At 48.3% G+C, this 17389-nt stretch overlaps 1 protein-coding gene across 1 annotated transcript; it reads right to left on the reverse strand.

Annotated features, from left to right (window-relative positions):
* Positions 1-1630: 1630 nt before the first annotated feature.
* Positions 1631-17073, reverse strand: LOC144599877 (magnesium transporter NIPA2-like). Its single transcript, XM_078411147.1, has 6 exons — positions 17049-17073; positions 10833-11060; positions 10257-10313; positions 5316-5406; positions 3331-3491; positions 1631-2615 (listed from the first exon to the last, which is right to left on the reverse strand). Exons 1-6 carry the CDS (start codon positions 17071-17073, stop codon positions 1999-2001), a joined length of 1179 nt encoding a protein of 392 aa, XP_078267273.1. The 3' UTR covers positions 1631-1998.
* Between the last annotated feature and the right edge of the window lie 316 nt (positions 17074-17389).

Genomic DNA, 17389 nt, shown 5'->3' on the forward strand with positions numbered 1-17389 from the left:
CTCATCTTATACCCATTACCCCAACTTCACTGATGCTCTCTCTCTCTCTCTCCCAATATCTACATCCCCAGCCACCCACCTTCTCCCCAAACATTCTTGACGATCTTTCCACTTGCCCGACACTAGACTCAGACACCAGCTAGAGGATTCACAGGTGATGTCTGCATTGGTGGTGCTGTAGAATGAGCAGCCAACAGGTGCATGCGAAACCCAGGGACTGCAGATCTTGTGCTGTACCCAACACCCTCTGCATCGGAATCCAACAATCTCAGCACAGGCCAACCTTCAAACATCTAGAAGCAACTAAATCAATTCATTTTAAGGTAACAATATAGCAGGATAAGTTTTTAAGTTGTCAAAATTTTAATTATATCCTGTCAGAGACATTCATTGCTGCTGCTCCATTTGGAGCATGCTTCTGTTCAACAGAGTCAAATGTTAAATGCACTCAGCACTGAAGGGATCATTGTGCATTAACAGATACATGGAATTCATCTTCACAAAATAAAATCAGTAAAAAGATATTATAAAAATACATTTGAAATAGAAAAATACAAACCGGGTGACTGTCCCAATGTGGTGGCTCCTCCCAGTGCAGTCATTTACTAATGATGAAACATCTCTCTCTCCCTCGATTTACAAACACAGATCCAGCTTGCTGAAAATGGTACAACCCTTAAGCAGCAGGACCATATCCAGAGCCCACAGAAGCAGGAGTGACACCCAGAGCCTCGTCCTCAGGGCTTGGGAGAAACATTCAGAAAACCACCAAGGGTAACAACTGGCACGCCACAGAACGTAGGGTAATAACTGGAGGCCCACAAAACCAGGGGTAACATCCAGTACCTTGTGGGCAGCACTCAGGGTGTGGGAGTACCTTCAGGAGCCCCACAAAACCAAGGATAACATCTGGAACTCCACAGAAGTAGGGGTGACAATTGGAGACCCACAGAATCAAGACTAACATCTGGAACCCTACAGAACTAGAGATAACAACTGGAGGCCCAATGAAACATGAGTAACATCCAACACCTTGTGGACGTCAGTCTCTGGGCTTGTGAGTAGCATCTGGAGCCCCTTGTACCTGCGAGTCAGAGTGTCACGAGCCAGGGAGTAACACCCGGAGCCTCACAGATTAGTGAAGATTGAGCACCAATGAACTTGTCAATCACAGGCAGCACCACGCTCTGGGCTGGGACACACTGTGCAACTCAGTCACACGGCACTCCCTCACACATTTACATAAGTTCAGGAGCAAAATATGTGCCAATTCTCCCTGTACATATTTTCCATATTTTCTCACAACATAGAAGGCAGTTATTTCAGCCCATCAAAGCTATGCCAGTTTCATCGAGCAATCCCACTCTCCCTTCAGCTATTCTCCCTCCCCCCCACACACACGGAATTTGAAGCAAACCACAGTCCCCAAAACAGATGACCAGTCAAACAACTCTAAACCTGCAAGCAGTCAGAGGGTCTGATCACAAGTCAGCTTTGTGTGAATGGGAAGAGACTAGTAAATTTGATCAATTGCATGTTGTGCAGCAGAGAGAATTTTCACCCAGGACCAAGAGCTGCTGAGTTATAATGTTTAGAGTGCTCTGGTTACTGCCAGTTGGCCACATGTCTGACTGTATGACCAGATATGTTGGCAATTCTGACCAGAGAAGGGCTGATCTGGAGTAAAACTCCAGCATTAAACAAATTGAAACCCCACTCAACATGGATTCTGCCTTTGTGCAGATTGTGGATGTTCTGTAGGGGATGTATTGGGTCAGACCTAGTCTGGGTTGGATCAGCGGCTTCCAAATGCAACACAGGTTTCGGTTGGGCTCTGAATGCGATCCTATGGGCTGGTCCGATGTTTCATCCGTGAAACCCCGGGCTATTAATCGTAGGAAATAATCTTGCTTGTTTACGCAGAGCTGCGGCATCAAATCATTAGGTAGTTTCCCAGTCCACTCCAGTCTGGCTTTCATAGTTGCACTTAAACCTCTTTCACCCATAAATTACAAAGACCCGAGACCTATCCTCGGTGAACACGGCGTTGTCTGTGCTTTCTACTAGGATGTGTTTGTCATCCAGCTTTAGCATGGGAGTCACACACACCCTCTCCTGTGCCTTAAGGGCTGGCGGCAGGTTCTTGAGACTGAACTTTAGGTCTTTGAAGACGTGAAGCATGAAGACACCAAGAACAATGGTTCCAAAGCCAGCAATGGTGCCCACAATGTCCACTGCAGACATGCTGTACCACTCTTTAAACAGGATGACAGAGGTGGTGATAACCACTGTGGTGAAGAACACATAATAAATGGGGTAGACCACTGATGTGTTGAAGGTGTCCAGGGACTTGTTCAAGTAGTTGACCTGGGTGATGATTGAGGCCAGCAGGGAGAGGATGAGAATCCATGTTAGAGGGTGTCTGTACACTGGCAGGTTAGCGAAACACCCTCTGATGGCAATGTTGATCCCTTTCACAGAGGAGACGGAGAAGGCCCCAATGAGGGAGCAGATAGCGATGTAGACCAGGACGTTGGCGTGTCCATACCTGGGAGCAGCGTAGAAGATGAGGAGCAGCACTGCCATCAGTAAGAGGCACGCAAACACCAGGAACCCTGCAGCACAAAAACAACATCAATTGTATGGAGTACTGTAAAACCTACTCAATGACAGCCCTCCACACCAGCCCCACATTTTTCTTTGCCCTTTGCCAAGTAGATGATACAGGTCTTTCAAACTTGACAGGAATTTACTCTGCTTCCATTCATTGAGCCTTACAGCGCGGAATCTTCACCGGCTCCAGAGAACATGCAACAAGCAGATTAGTGTGGATAAAGTGTGGGTAATTATTGGATGAATCATCCAGGAACAGAGAGTTCAGAGCCCACCACAGGAGATGACAATCAAATTCAGTTTTCATAAAATCTTGAATGAAAATTAGGTTTCAGTATCAGTGTCTGCAAAGTTGTCAGACTGATATAAAACCAGTTGGTTCAATGATAACGTTTACAGGAGGAAGCCAGACCTTCCTCACTGTCTGCCAGTCCTGCGATTCCAGAACCACATCAGGGTGAGAGCCAGTGACACACTTGGGGGACGGTTCCCAACAAAACACAAAGTGCTGGAGGAACTCAGCAAGTCAGGCAACATCTGGGGAGGGAATGGACAGATGACGTTTCGAGTTGGGACCCCTCTGCAGACTGACAGTCCTCAGCAGTTTGTGGAGCTTGCTCTCAGCATGGTGAAGACTGGAAAGGCAATGTTGGCCATTTCCCCAAGGAATTAATAGTTTACCAAACAAGTGACACCATTGTCTGTTCCCAAACTGACCTGGATCTTTGAGTTTCTGCGCCATTTCTTCCAGGGTCTTCACTTCCTCCTCCTGCGGTGCGTGAATCACCATCACTGTCGAGCCCAGGATGCAGAGCACACATCCCAGCTTCCCCAGCAGGTTGAGGCACTCCTGTAGGAGGTAGGAAGACAGGATGGCACTGCAGTTGGGAGGGAGAAATGGAGAAAAGAGTAAGCTGAGCAAAGGTTCTTAACACAAATATCTGCTGGCCCAGCACGTGCGGGGAAGGGCGGGATGCAACATGTTACTGAGGAGGCAAAATGGGACGCGAGTAATCAAACTTACCTTCAGAGGTCAGGGTAACCCCAAGGGCACTCCTCTTCCCCTCACTCTGAGCCGATGACTGAGATTCATACAACATGGGAACAGGTCCTTTAACCCACCAAGTCTGTGCCAACCATCCAAGCATTCATTTACACCTATCCCACACATCCCATTTTATTCTTCCCATATTCCCATCAACTCCCCACCCCCACTAAGCTAACCTGCATATGAGGGGGCAATTTATACCAGCCGATTAACCCACTGACCTGCACATCTTTGGAATATGGGAGGAATCAGAGCACCCAGAGGACAGCCGGATGGTGATGAGGGGAATGTTACAAACACTACATACATAGCACCAGAGAACAGGATCAATCCCAGGTCATGGCTGCTGTGGGAAGCAGCTCTACCCGCTGCACCACTACCCTATCACTGCAGGTGTTCCTACACAGAGCCATTAGTTCACCTCTCCAAGAGAGCAGGAGAATAGCAAGGTCAATATATCACGCTCTCTCCATCCAAACCAATCCCATTCTGACAACTAAGAGACTGATGTGCACCATTTATCAAGATGTCTGGTGCCTATGTCATTCATGGTTCAAGGGTTGCTGGGTAGCTAGCATTTATCACACATCCCTTGCCTGTGAAAAGACTGACCCCCTCGGTTAGATGTGACGTCCCCAGGGCGGAATATCCTGCCAATGGTTATAGCAAGAAAATCTTTCAATTATAAATTGATAGTTAGACGACATGGAAACAGGCCCTTCAGCCTAACTTGTCCATGGCAACCAGGATGCCTACCTGAGCCAGTCCCATTTGCATGTGTTTGGCCCGCATCCCTCTAAACCTTTCCAATCCATATACCTGTACAAATGTCTTTTAAGCATCGTGATTGTACCTGTCTCTGCCACATCATCTGGCATATACCCAGTACCCTCTAAACAATTTACTCTTCAGGTCCCCTTTAATTCTTTCACCTTAAACTGTGCCTTCTAGTTTTCGGCTCCCCGACCTACGAAAAAGACTGTGACAGAAACTGCCATCAAGTCAATAAGAAACTAGTAAGCATTGGAAGAGTGGATGAGCTCTCAGGGTACAATGGCTGCCATTAAATGTGACACAATGCATTGTCAGGAGGGACAAAGTGGAGACACGGGATGATTTAATGATGGGGATGTGCAGCTAGTCGATGGTTTATTGATGGGGATGTGCAGCTAGTCGATGTTTTATTGTTGGGGATGTGCAGCTAGTCGATGGTTTATTGATGGGGATGAGCAGCTAGTCGATGGTTTATTGATGGGGATGTGCCGTTAGTCTATGGTTTATTAATGGGGATGTGCAGCGAGTCGATGGTTTATTGATGGGGATGTGCAGCTAGTCGATGGTTTATTGATGGGGATGTGCAGCTAGTCGATGGTTTATTGATGGGGATGTGCCGCTGGTTGGTCGGTAGTTTGATAATGAGGGTTTGCAGCTGGCCAATCAGTCGATGGTTTAAAGATGGGGATGTGCGGTCGGTCGGATGATGGTTTAAGGATGGGGATGTGTGGCCAGTCGGTCTATGGTTTAATGATGGGGGTGTGCAGCTGGTTGGTCTATGGTTTAATGATAAGGATGTGCTGTCGGTCAGTTGATGGTTTAATGATGAGGATGTGCCATTGATCAATGTTTAAAGAGCCAGGAGTGTGTGTTCCAGTACCTGATGAGGACACTAAGGGCTCCGAGAGGAGTGACCACTGTTGCAGGAGCGAAGGCGTACGCAGCAAAGTTCATCGCTTCTCCACCGCCCACTGGAAGAGAGAGACCAGACTGGGAATTAGGGCCAGATTTCGTATCCAGAGTTTGCACCTTTTAAAGGAAATCTTCCTGAATGTGAACATCGCTGGCAGATCCATGCATGCCCTGAGATGGTGATGGTGGGCACCTTGGTCAAACATGGTGCTCCTGGTGAAGACGCTGGGGAGGGAGCTCATGGGTTTACACCCAGCGACAGTGAAGGAAGGGTGGTATATTTCCCATTAGGTGGGCATGACTTATGGGAGCCCGCAGGGGGCGGGCTCATCCCATGCACCTGCTACCCTGGGCCATGTTGGTGGTCACAGGCCTATAGGAGGCTAGCCAATTATCTGCCGGTCATTATGTAGCTGGACATTGCAATGGTCAACTACCACTGGTAGTCACACACTACGTGGTATCGGGAATGGTGGATGAGGGTCACCTCAAATGGTCTGCTTTGTCTGTGATAACTTGTTTAGTTTAATGATAGAGGTGGAAACAGGCCCTTTGTACCACCAAGTCCACGCCGACCATCGATCACCTGGACACTAGTTCTCTATCCCAGTTTCACATTCTACACACTAGGGGCAATTTACAGAAGCCCATTAACCTACAAACCTGCACATTGTTGCGAGAGGAATGAGGCGCACCAGGAGGAAACCCACTCTGGCACAGGGAGAGCGTGCAAACCCCACACATACAGCAACCGGGGTCAGTATTAAACCACGGTCCCTGATGCTGTGAGGCAGCAGCTCGACCGCTGTAACACTGTGCCACCCCTGGCATGGCAGTGAAGCTGTACTCATCAGGCAATTGGAACATATCCCATTACTCTCTTGTCCTGGACAGTGGAAAGGCTTGAGAGGCAAGAGGTGAGTCACCTACTGAGGAATACTCAGCCCCTCACCTGCTGTTGAAGCCTCAGTATTACCCTTGAAAGACAGTGGCCATTGTCACACTGAATCCATAACTGCAGGACACATGCGAGCAGGAACAGAGTGTGAGAGCAGCACGGTGAAGCATTGGTAGAGTTGCTGCCTTAGTGCCAGAGACCCCGGTTTGATCTTGACTACAGGTGCTGTCTGTATGGAGTTTGTACGTTCTCTGTGACCGTGTGGGTTTCCTCTGGGTGCTCCGGTTTCCACCCACATCCCAAAGACGTGCAAGTTTGTAGGTTAATTGGCTTCTATAAAAAATTGTCCCTAGTGTGTAGGATAGTGCTAATGTAATGGTCAGCGTGGACTCAGTGGGCCGAAGGGCCTGCTTCCACACTGTAAACAGAGCCTTGTCTGGGTGTTGCATTTCCATTACAATGGTACACTTAAAACATTTAAATCACTTCAAAAGCAACAGGTTCCAACAGTATAATCATTGGAGGCTGGGAGACACTTAGAATTACATTACAAATCAGCTTTAATTTCAGTGAATGTAGAAACAGGTTTGAGCAGTTGAGTAACCTCTGTTCTGACGTGAAGCATAATGCGATTTATTTTCATGATCATACTGCCCCACCCTGCCCTGATCTATCCTGTACTGTAATATAAGAAAATAACTGCAGATGCTGGTACAAATCGAAGGTATTTATTCACAAAGTGCTGGAGTAACTCAGCAGGTCGGGCAGCATCTCGGGAGAGAAGGAATGGGTGACGTTTCAGGTCGAGACTTCTTCAGACTGATGTCAGGGGGGGCGGGACAAAGGAAGGATGTAGGTGGAGACAGGAAGATAGAGGGAGATCTGGGAAGGAGGAGGGGAAGAGAGGGACAGAGGAACTATCTAAAGTTGGAGAAGTCGATGTTCATACCACCGGGCTGCAAACTGCCCAGGCGAAATACGAGGTGTTTTTCCTCCAATTTCCGGTGGGCATCACTATGGCACTGGAGGAGGCCCATGACAGAAAGGTCAGACTGGGAATGGGAGGGGGAGTTGAAGTGCTCGGCCACCGGGAGATCAGTTTGGTTTGGAGCGCAGGTGTTCAGCGAAGCGATCGCCGAGCCTGCGCTTGGTTTCGCCGATGTAAATAAGTTGGCATCTAGAGCAGCGGATGCAATAGATGAGGTTGGAGGAGGTGCAGATGAACCTTTGTCTCACCTGGAAAGACTGTTTGGGTCCTTGGATGGAGTTGAGGGGGGAGGTAAAGGGACAGGTGTTGCATCTCGTGCGGTTGCAGGGGAAAGTGCCCGGGGTTGGGGTGGTTTGGATAGGAAGGGACGAGTGGACCAGGGAGTTGCGGAGGGAACGGTCTCTGCAGAACGCAGAGAGGGGAGGGGATGGGAAGATATGGCCAGTGGTGGGGTCCCGTTGTAGGTGACGGAAATGTTGGCGGATAATTTGTTGGATCCGCTGGCTGGTGGGGTGGAAGGTGAGAATGAGGGGGATTCTGTCCTTGTTGCGAGTGGGGGGAGGGGGAGCAAGAGCGGAGCTGCGGGATGTAGAAGAGACCCTAGTGAGAGCCTCATCTATAATGGAGGAGGGGAAGCCCCGTTTCCTGAAGAACGAGGACATCTCCGAAGCCCTAGTGTGAAACACCTCATCCCGGGCGCAGATGCGGCGTAGACGGAGGAATTGGGAGTAGGGGATAGACTTTTTGCAGGGGACCGGGTGGGAAGAAGTGTAGTCCAGATAGCTGTGTGAGTCAGTGGGTTTATAGTAAATAAATATCCTGTCCTGTCACTGACTTAATCGTAGCGACAGCCACTGACATCTCCCAGCCACTCCAGCTTGCATTTGGGCTGTGGAGGAATCAATGCCAGCAAAGTAAAAGTCTCAAGGGGGTTCTCAAGTGAACCCACAGCTCTGTATGATTAGCAGTAATAGAGGTAGGTGGAGCTCTGGTAGGTGGTTGCCATGGCTCTCAGCATCACTGGACAATGTGTCATCGTGTTTCAGCAACAGCCGAAGTTTCATCCACGTCATGTTTGGTAATGGTGATCCAGGCATTGTGGAAATAGTAGTGATGAGCTGGAAGTACACTTCCATTAAATACTTAATCTCCAACACAATGAGTACTGACAAAAAAACACAGGGAACAAACCGAGGCCTTCATGTGCTGCATTTGATAGGATCATGGTTGATCCCTCATTCTCAACACCATATTCTAGCATTTTGTATCTATCTTCAGTGTAAACCAGCTTCTGCAGTTCCTTCCTACACCATATTCTACCACTCCTCCCATATCCTTTGGTGCATAGAAGCACTAATATGAAGCAAATCACAGCTGCACAAGTCATAGAGTCATACAACGTGGAACCAGGCCATTGGATCCAACTTGTCTATGGGTGACCAAGATGCCTCATCTAAGTTAGTTCCATTTACCCACGTTTCATCATTCCTAAACCTTTCCTATCCATGTACCTGTTGAATGTTTTTGTATCTGCCTCAGCTACCTCCTCCGGCAGCTCGTTCTATATACCCACCTTCCTCTGTATGAAAAAGTTGCCTCCTCTGGTTCCTATTAACTATTTCTCCTCTCACGTCAAGCCTATGTTCTATGGTTCATGATTCCCCAACTCTGGGTAAATGACTGTACATTCATCTTATATTCCCCTTATAATCTTATAAGATCACCCCCTCAGTCTCCTGCGCTCCAAGGAATTAAGTCCTTGGTTACCCAACCTCTCGCTATACAAGCCCTCATGTCCTAGCAACATCCTCATAAATCTCTGCACTCTTTCCAGCTTAAAAACATCCTTCCTATAGCAAGGTCACGAAAGCCTCACTGACGTCTTATAGACATTGTACCAACATCCCAGAGAAAGTGGCGATTTAGACCATTGGCCCTGAACTTGCTCTCGTACCTGAACGCCTAAATTGTGGGAAAGAGCCGCAAATTCCTACCGTTCTACCAGGAAGAGCTCCCCAATTTCATCCCTGAAGGTCCTCTATCTTACATGTGGATTCTGTCTGCCAGTCCCAGAGTCCAAGTTGTCTATCTGTGCTATCCGTTTTTCCTTTCTTAACAAAGTGAATCCAACCACCGATGAAGTTTCCTCATTCTGGGGAGAACAGTTTGTGCAACCATTCGTCATGAGTACAGGTCTGACTCTAGTAAACCTACACCCCTCCCTCCAAGACCGTGTAGCCTTCCTGAGGAAAATGAATCAGAATTCAACGACAATGTTAAGAATATCTGGATGTGTAACAGCCTCAAATAGAAATTTCATATTGAATGTGTCAAGGGAAATGAGGAATAATAATGGTATTTCAGTTAAATTAAGGGAAGATTCAAAGTGTGTGTGTAAAACCATCGGGATTTAATCCAGGCAGAAAATATACTTGCAAAGGAAGTGTCAGGTAGGTTTGTTGCCTCAGTTAATCAAGAGAGCACACATCTCTGATGAAAGAACAGAAACTGCAGAGTGTTGCAGAGGTGAGTTGTAATGTTATCTTCCGTGACCATCATGGCTTTTGGATAATTCATTAAGTTTAAGATGAAGAAATGTCATGGGCTGGGTGTCACATAGTCCAGAAGGATGCTGAGCCTAACTGTATGTACCCTGCTCGTTCCCAAGATCCTGCTCTGAATGCTGGATCACCGCCTTCATCCCTGCATTCTACATAGTATAACACCTCATAGAACATGCTGCTAGTTTAATCATCAGGAAACAGCGTGCCTTCTCTGACATATTCAATGAATACTGTTAGAGATTATGAACACCACTATTAAATCAGCCTTTAGAAGAAAAGAGGGCCTTTATTTATGTAGCATCACGTGTGTCCTCGGGGGATATACAGCTGATGCTGTCATTGTTTTGAATATTTTCCGCTTACTTCCTGGCACTTGCTGTTCTCAAAGAGAATCAGGCCATCTCTGGTTTCAGCAAACACAGCCAACAGACTTCACCAAGTAAAAGGATTACTACTTACTGGTCAACAGGCCAGCCCACCACATCCAATCCTTCAAGTAGCCATGGCCACCTTCCCCTGCAACACACAACAAACACAGTCAACGCATTGTTTAACCCACCTCTGCTACTGGAGCTGAGGAAGGAATATCCAGAGAGTTGCTGTTCGGGTTAGGGAGATACCCTTGGGAGAGGGGCTTGTTGGACTGGGGGCGTGTACAGGGAGCTAGGGTCTGGATTAGGGTGTGTGTAGGCACGGAAGTGGCCAAGGGGCTGTCTGCTGAGTCCAACTGAGGGAAGGGGTCCTGGATCAATGTCTCCCACAGTGTGGATTCACAATGACAGACTCACCATTTCATTGCTCCTTGCTGAGACCCCACTTGCCATGAATCTCTTCTGGGCATGTTCATGCTGTGGCTCAGGAAGGGGGAGACTACTGTGGACCAGGGCCCTGTGACAGTGATTCCTAGATAGTTTTGCAACCCATGGTCCTCAGGACCATATACGATTCCCTAGTAGTTCACCCCATTCATCTCAGACTGATGAACCACTGAGGATCGTGGGGTGGGGGAGTATTGAAGAATGGAGACCACCTTACCTGCTCTGACACTGTCTATTTCAGCCACCCGTAGCAGCCCCTTCTTCTTCAGGATGACACTGATCCCAATGAGGAAGCTGGAGAAGGTGGCCAGGGCGAGGCCGATGTAAAAGTCAGCAGATCTCCACGAAGGCTGCAGAGCCAGAGTTGCATTCAGATCGTTCACCTGGACAATGTGGCACAGCTCATCACACGAAGCCGTCGAGCACACCAAGCTCACATATAAACCTTCGGAGAGAGCACAGCTGGTTCAGGAAGCAGGGCAGATGCAAACACTTATTTCAGAAGAAGCGTCTCGACCCGAAACCATTCCTTCTCTCCCGAGATGCTGCTTGACCTGCTGATTTACTCCAGCATTTTGTGAATAAATACCTCAGAATTTCTGATGGCCAGCCACCAATATTCCCTTCCCAACGGCAATTCCTTCAGCTATTCTTAATTAGTAAGGGTGTCAAAGGTTATGGGGAGAAGGCAGGAGAATGGGGTTGAGAGGGAAAGACAAATCAGCCATGATGAATGGCAGAGTAGCCCTATAGGCTGATTGGCCTAATTCTGCTTCTATGATTTATGAACTATTCCTAACAACAGCACAACCAATCCCTCTGCCCCAGGACTACTCTTCCCACACCACAACAGAGGTCTTTTGTCAGACTGCAATAGTTGCACTGCAACTGGTTCAACAGCTGTGTGGGGAGGGTTACTAATTCTTTCAGGAGGGGTTCAAATTAATTTTCTGCGACAACAGAACATTTGGTGAGAGGTGCATGTGGAAGGCAAACCAAGACTGTCAGTAGACAAAACTGACTTGGGCATGAAAGCCCTTGGGTGGAGTCCAAGAGTAATTTGCATCAGTTTTAACGCAAGGAGTCTAAAGCGGTTGAACAGTGTGATCAGCTCATATTATGAAAGGGATAGTAGATAGGATAGATAGTCAGAACCTTTTTCCCCAGGGTGGAAGTGTCCAACACTTGTGTGCATGGCTATAGCACGAGGGGGAAATATAATTGAGATGTGTGGGGAGTATGTTTTTTAAACAGATGGTGGTGAGGGCCTGGAATGCATTACCGGGGTGGTGGTGGAGGCAGCAAATACAATAGTGGTGCTTAAGAAGCTTTTAGATAGACACATGGAGTTGCAGGGAATGGAGGGATATGGATCACTTGCAGGCAGATGAGATCAGTTCCGTTAGGCATCATGTTAGACACAAACATTGTGAGGTGAAGCCCGTTCCTGCATTGTACTGTTCTATGTTCATTAGGATATGGTACTGTTGTTAACATAGTTGAAATAGTTGTTAACATTGTTGAAATAAAGGGCAACACTGGCAACTCAACATTGCTGATGGTTTCGTGGGAATGTACTAGAGGCTCCCAAACAGTCAACAGGAATTAGAGGACAAATATGCCAGGAGATTGCAAGCAGCTGCAAGAAATAGGGTAGGAAGGAACAGCAGATGCTGGATTAAATCGAAGATAGACACAAAATACTGAAGACCAAGGCGATCGTTTTGCTGAACACCTCCTCTCAGTCCGTCTAAACCTACCTGATCACCCGATTGCTAAACACTTAAACTCTCCCTCCCATTCCCACACTGACCTTTCCGAATTGGGCCTCCTCCATTGTCAGAGTGAGGCCCAGCGCAAATTGGAGGATCAGCACCTCATGTTGATTGGGCCCCAACAGTATGAACATTGACCTCTATAGCTTCAATAACCTTCGCTTTCCCTCTTTCCCTCTCTCTCTCCCTCCCCTTCCCAGTTCTCCAACCAGTCTTACTGTCTCCGACTACATTTAATTTCTGTTTGCTTTGTTGTTACCTTCTCCCAGCTAACAATGATCTATTCTACATTTTCGTTGATCTCCATTCGCTTTGTTCTGCTTTACCACCTTACACTTCCTTCTCTATGTATCCCCCTCTCCCCTAACATCAGTCTGAAGAAGGGTCTCGTCCCGAAATGTCACCTATTCCTTCTCTCCAGAGATGCTGCCTGACCCGCTGAGTTACTCCAGCATTTTGTGTCTTTCTTCGCAAGAAATAGGGTTCTCATGATAGCGAATTTTAACTTTCCCAATGCAGACTGGGACTGCCATAGTGCCAAGGGCTTAGACGGGATGGGATTTATCAAATTCATTCAGTTGTGCCGAAGGGCCTATTTCCATGTTGTACACGATGACTCTACAACATTTCATAGTAAGGAATCCTTAGGAATGATTAATATTGATGAAAGAAAATTGAATGCAGTTATGAGGAAGAATCCCTTTGCTGTGGATATAGTACAGCCCTCCTAACAGTCAGTAAGACACAGACATGTGTACAAATCAGAGTCATACAGCAATAAAACAGGCCCGTCAACACAACCTGCCCATCCAGACCAAGATATCCCATCTGCACTAGTCCCACCAGCTCAGATTTGGCCCATATCCCTCCAAATCTTTCCTATCCATGTACTTGTCCAGTGTCTTTTAAAGGTTGTCATAGTACCTGCCTCAACTACCTCCTCTGGCAGCTCGTTCTATATATTTATCATCCTCTCTGTGAAAATGTTGCCCCTCAGGTTCGGAGAACATAGCACAGTACAGCACAAAAATAGGCCCTTTGGCCCATAATGTCAGTGCTGAACATGATGCCGAGTCCATCTCCTGTTCTACCTCTATAACCCTCTAGACAGTAAGACACTCTGACAATGGAGGAGGCCCAGTTCAGAAAGGACCCGTTGGGTTATATATCCATGAGCCTGCCCAATAGTTTCTTAAACACCACTATCGTATCATGTTTGATGTTTCTGAAGAAGGGTCTCGACCTGAAAAGTCACCCATTTCTTCTCTCCAGAGATGCTGCCTGTCCCGCTGAGTTACTTTTGTGTCTACCTTTGGTGTAAAGCAGCTTCTGTAGTTCCTTCCCACACTATCGTATCAGCGTTGGATCTGCCTATTTTCATAGTTTCGACCTGGAACATTCGGCCGAAACCGATCCAAAATGTCACCTAACCATGTTCTCCAGCCATCTGATCCATTGAATTACTCGAGCACTTTGTGTCTTTTCCTGATAAACATACACTGAGAGTACCTGCCTGGAGGTAGGGCCAACAAGAGCCGAGGACCATCCTTCAGACATCCAAGGATGTTGTGGGCTGGGTGATGGGAGAACACAGGAACCCCTTGTAGAGAATATGTAGGAGGGTATTGAAAGAAATGAGGAGAGCAAGGGGAGGCACAAAATAGAACCGGGGTGGGGGTGGGGGGGAGTGCAGTAATATACTTCCAAAACCTTTGAGAGTATATTAAAAGCAGAGGGTGGTCAGGGAAAGAATGGAACCAAAGGGACAATTGATGTATGGAACCAGAGGACTTTTGGTAGGGCAGAGGGGTGGGGGCTGGGAAACAAGGGGTGACATGAACTTACATTAATACTTCTCATTGCATTCACTAAGGCCAAAATCATTCTGGTTGGAGAATTCAAGGAGACTGACTTTGAAATTCTAAAGCATCAGATTAAAAAGGAGGAGGGATTAGATGATTTAGTCAGTGCAAAGGTAAATAAATCCTCAGTAGATAGATCCCAGGCTGCAGTGGGAGGCAAGGGAGGAGATTTTCAATCCTTCACCAGCCACAGGTGGGGCACCAGATGACTGGAGGGCTGCAAATGTGGCTCCTTCATTGAAGAAGGATAGCAGGGGGAAGCCATGAAACAGCAGGCCAGTCTAACGTCAATGGGAAGGAAGTTGATAGGGGAAAAAACCTGAAATACAGGACTAATCTACTCTTGCAAGGACAGGGATTAATCAGATGTATCACAAAATGCTGGAGTAACTCAACAGGTCAGGTAGCATCTATGGAGAGAAGGAATGGGTGACGTTTCGGGGCGAGACCCTTCTTCAGACTGATGGAACCGGAGCTGGAAACCACGAGGTAGAAGATGGAGGCGCAGGCAAGTCCCAAGAAAACAGACATGGCTGTGGTAGCGAGTCTGGGTCAAAACGTGGTCGTGGAGTAGGAGGGCAGGAAGAATCACAGAGGGGGAGCAGCGAGAGAGCATGTTGCTAAACTCGTGTCAGAGAGAACTTCTTCAAAGTAGACATACCTTGAGGAGAATTCACAGTGGAGCGGTGATTAATCAGATAATTGCCAAGGCTTTGTTTGGGGAAATGCCCTGTCTGACCAGTTTAAAGAGATGACAAATTGTATTAATGAGGAAGGTGTGTTCGAGCCAAGGCACACTGGTCTAAACGGGCCTGGTACCAGATGGCAGGAGGTGCGATTAGTAGTTTTACAAATGACATGGAAACGGGTAGAGTTGTTGACAATGAGGAGATAATCTTGGGCTATAGGTTGATGTTGATCATCAACCTGTAGGGTGGGCCGAGCAAGAGCAAATGGAACTTAATCCTGATAAGTGTAGGGTGATGCACAGCCGGAGGACTAATCAGCTTAGGTCGTACCCCAAAAACAGAGGGACCTCGAGTGAATCCAAGGATCCCTGAAGGTGGCAGCACTGAGCCACCTATACCTGATGCAATGAAGTGAGGAATGACTGGATACGAAGAAAGGTATGTCCTTCATTTCACAGATTGCTGTTATCTCCAAATGCTTTCTGATGTAGATGTCATTATTATGCAGGATTGGGCAACCAATTTAACAACGCCCAAAGCAATAGCATTAAATGAAGATGACCCGAAATGTCACCTCCTTTTCTCCAGAGATGCTGCTTGACCCACTGAGTTACTCCAGCACTTTGTGTTTATCTTCTGCATTAAATAACCGTTGAGAACAAGACTTGGCTCTCAGGAATCCTGGACGTAAACTGCACAAAATCAGGCCCTTTACATCCATGCTGACCATCAAATATCCATCTATACTAGTTCTATTTACTAGCGTGCAATCTGTCGCCTTCTGTGCCTTGGCGATTCAAGTACTTATTGAGATACATGTTAAATGTTGTGAGTCTCCTCCCAGCCTCCACTACCACCGCAGGCAGTGTTCCACATTTCAGTCAGTGTAAAGGATGGTCTTAGACTACAGACTGATATCGATGTGTTGGTGAAATAGGCTGAGAAATGACAGATTAAGTTAGTTATAGAGCTGTACCGTTGCACGTACTATCACAACATTTAAGAAACTTTTAGACAGGTACATTGATAGGATAAGTATAGAGAGATTATGGGCCAAATGTAAGCAGGTAGAACTCGTGTAGATTGGGTATGTTGGTCAGTGTGGACAAGTTGGGCTGAAGGGCCTGTTTTCACGCTGTATGACTCTATGAATATAGACACAGCTCTTCAGCCTACCACGTCTGCACCGACTATCGTACCCTATCTACACTACATCCCACATCTGCATTAAAGACACAGCAGGATCAAGCTCCAAGTCTATAGCCCCCAGAGAGTGGCAACACAAGTGGGAAAGAAAGCATACAACATATGTGGGCTCACTCACATCTACGGGTGTACAACCGCCACGGGTGTACAACGGCAATGTAGCCCAGAAACCTCGGCTACCGATGGAGCAGAGGCCACGACCCGTCGAAACTAGTCTGGCCCAGCCCCTGATCCACAGCCCACAACCCGCCAGCCATCAGAGGGCCAGTGTACGGGGAGCTCCCCCGCCCGGCAGACACCCCCTGATCCGTGGGGTGGGGGCACGGTCTCCCAGCCCCACCATGTCCCAGACCGACTTGGACTGTCCCCTCCGACCCGAGTGGTCACAGCACGTCCACGTCGCGGGGCTGGAAACTGAACATGTCCTGAGCTAATTCTGCTGCCACCCTCGTCTACTGGACAAGGGAGGCTCCCACTGATTGTCACCGGAAACTTTCAGGACGGACGATGACAGTGATGTAATGTGAATGATGGACACGATAGAAAGACAGCGCCCCACACCGCGTACTACCTGCCGAGAAATGGGGAGCTCACCACCATCTCTCCCTCTCCCACCCCTCCTCTCTACCCCCCTCTCATCTCTATCCCCTTCCCCCCCCAACTAGTCTCCCCATTCCCGCTCCTCCGGAGAGACCGGTGAAGTATTTCAACGGCGGTGGGTCAGATGTAGCGCTTGAACTGGGGGGTCCCGGTGAATTGTAGCCGCAAAAAGACTTTCCCCCACTCACCGCCTCAAAGCTCCAGAAAATCCCACCGGGAGAACCAGACCCCGTCCCGCCGGACTCACCCCCCCCCCCCCCCGGTCCCATTGCCCGGTGCCGGTGCCGCCGGGCGCACTCACCTTCCGAGCAGTTGTACCGCTCCATGGCCGCCGCCTCCTCCCGCATCGTGCGGTTTTGCTGCCGCCGGCGGATGGGCAAACGTGGTCGCGGCTCCGGGAGCGGTCGTGTGGGACTCACTCCAGCACCTGCTTCTGGACTGGGACCTGCCCCGGCACCTGCTGCTGGACTGGGACCTGCCACCTGAGCAGAGTCCCACCTCTCCCCACCCGGCTGGCGCTTTGTCCGGTTACCTGAGCGATGTCCCGCCCTCTCCCCACCCACTGGACGCTGGGACCCACCCCCTGGACGCTGGGACCCACCCACTGGACGCTGGGACCCACCCACTGGACGCTGGGACCCA

The sequence above is a fragment of the Rhinoraja longicauda genome, chromosome 14, assembly GCF_053455715.1.
Source record: "Rhinoraja longicauda isolate Sanriku21f chromosome 14, sRhiLon1.1, whole genome shotgun sequence".
Classification (NCBI taxonomy): Eukaryota; Metazoa; Chordata; class Chondrichthyes; order Rajiformes; family Arhynchobatidae; genus Rhinoraja; species Rhinoraja longicauda.

Excerpts from the sequence above, each read along its gene's own strand:
- LOC144599877 (XM_078411147.1), bottom strand. The coding sequence starts at position 17,073 with ATGGAGCGGTACAACTGCTCGGAAG. Across the intron at positions 3,492-5,315 it reads GCCCTTAGTGTCCTCATCAG|TGCCATCCTGTCTTCCTACC; the intron begins GTACTGGAACAC and ends TCCCAACTGCAG. Across the intron at positions 2,616-3,330 it reads GCAGAAACTCAAAGATCCAG|GGTTCCTGGTGTTTGCGTGC; the intron begins GTCAGTTTGGGA and ends TTTGTGCTGCAG.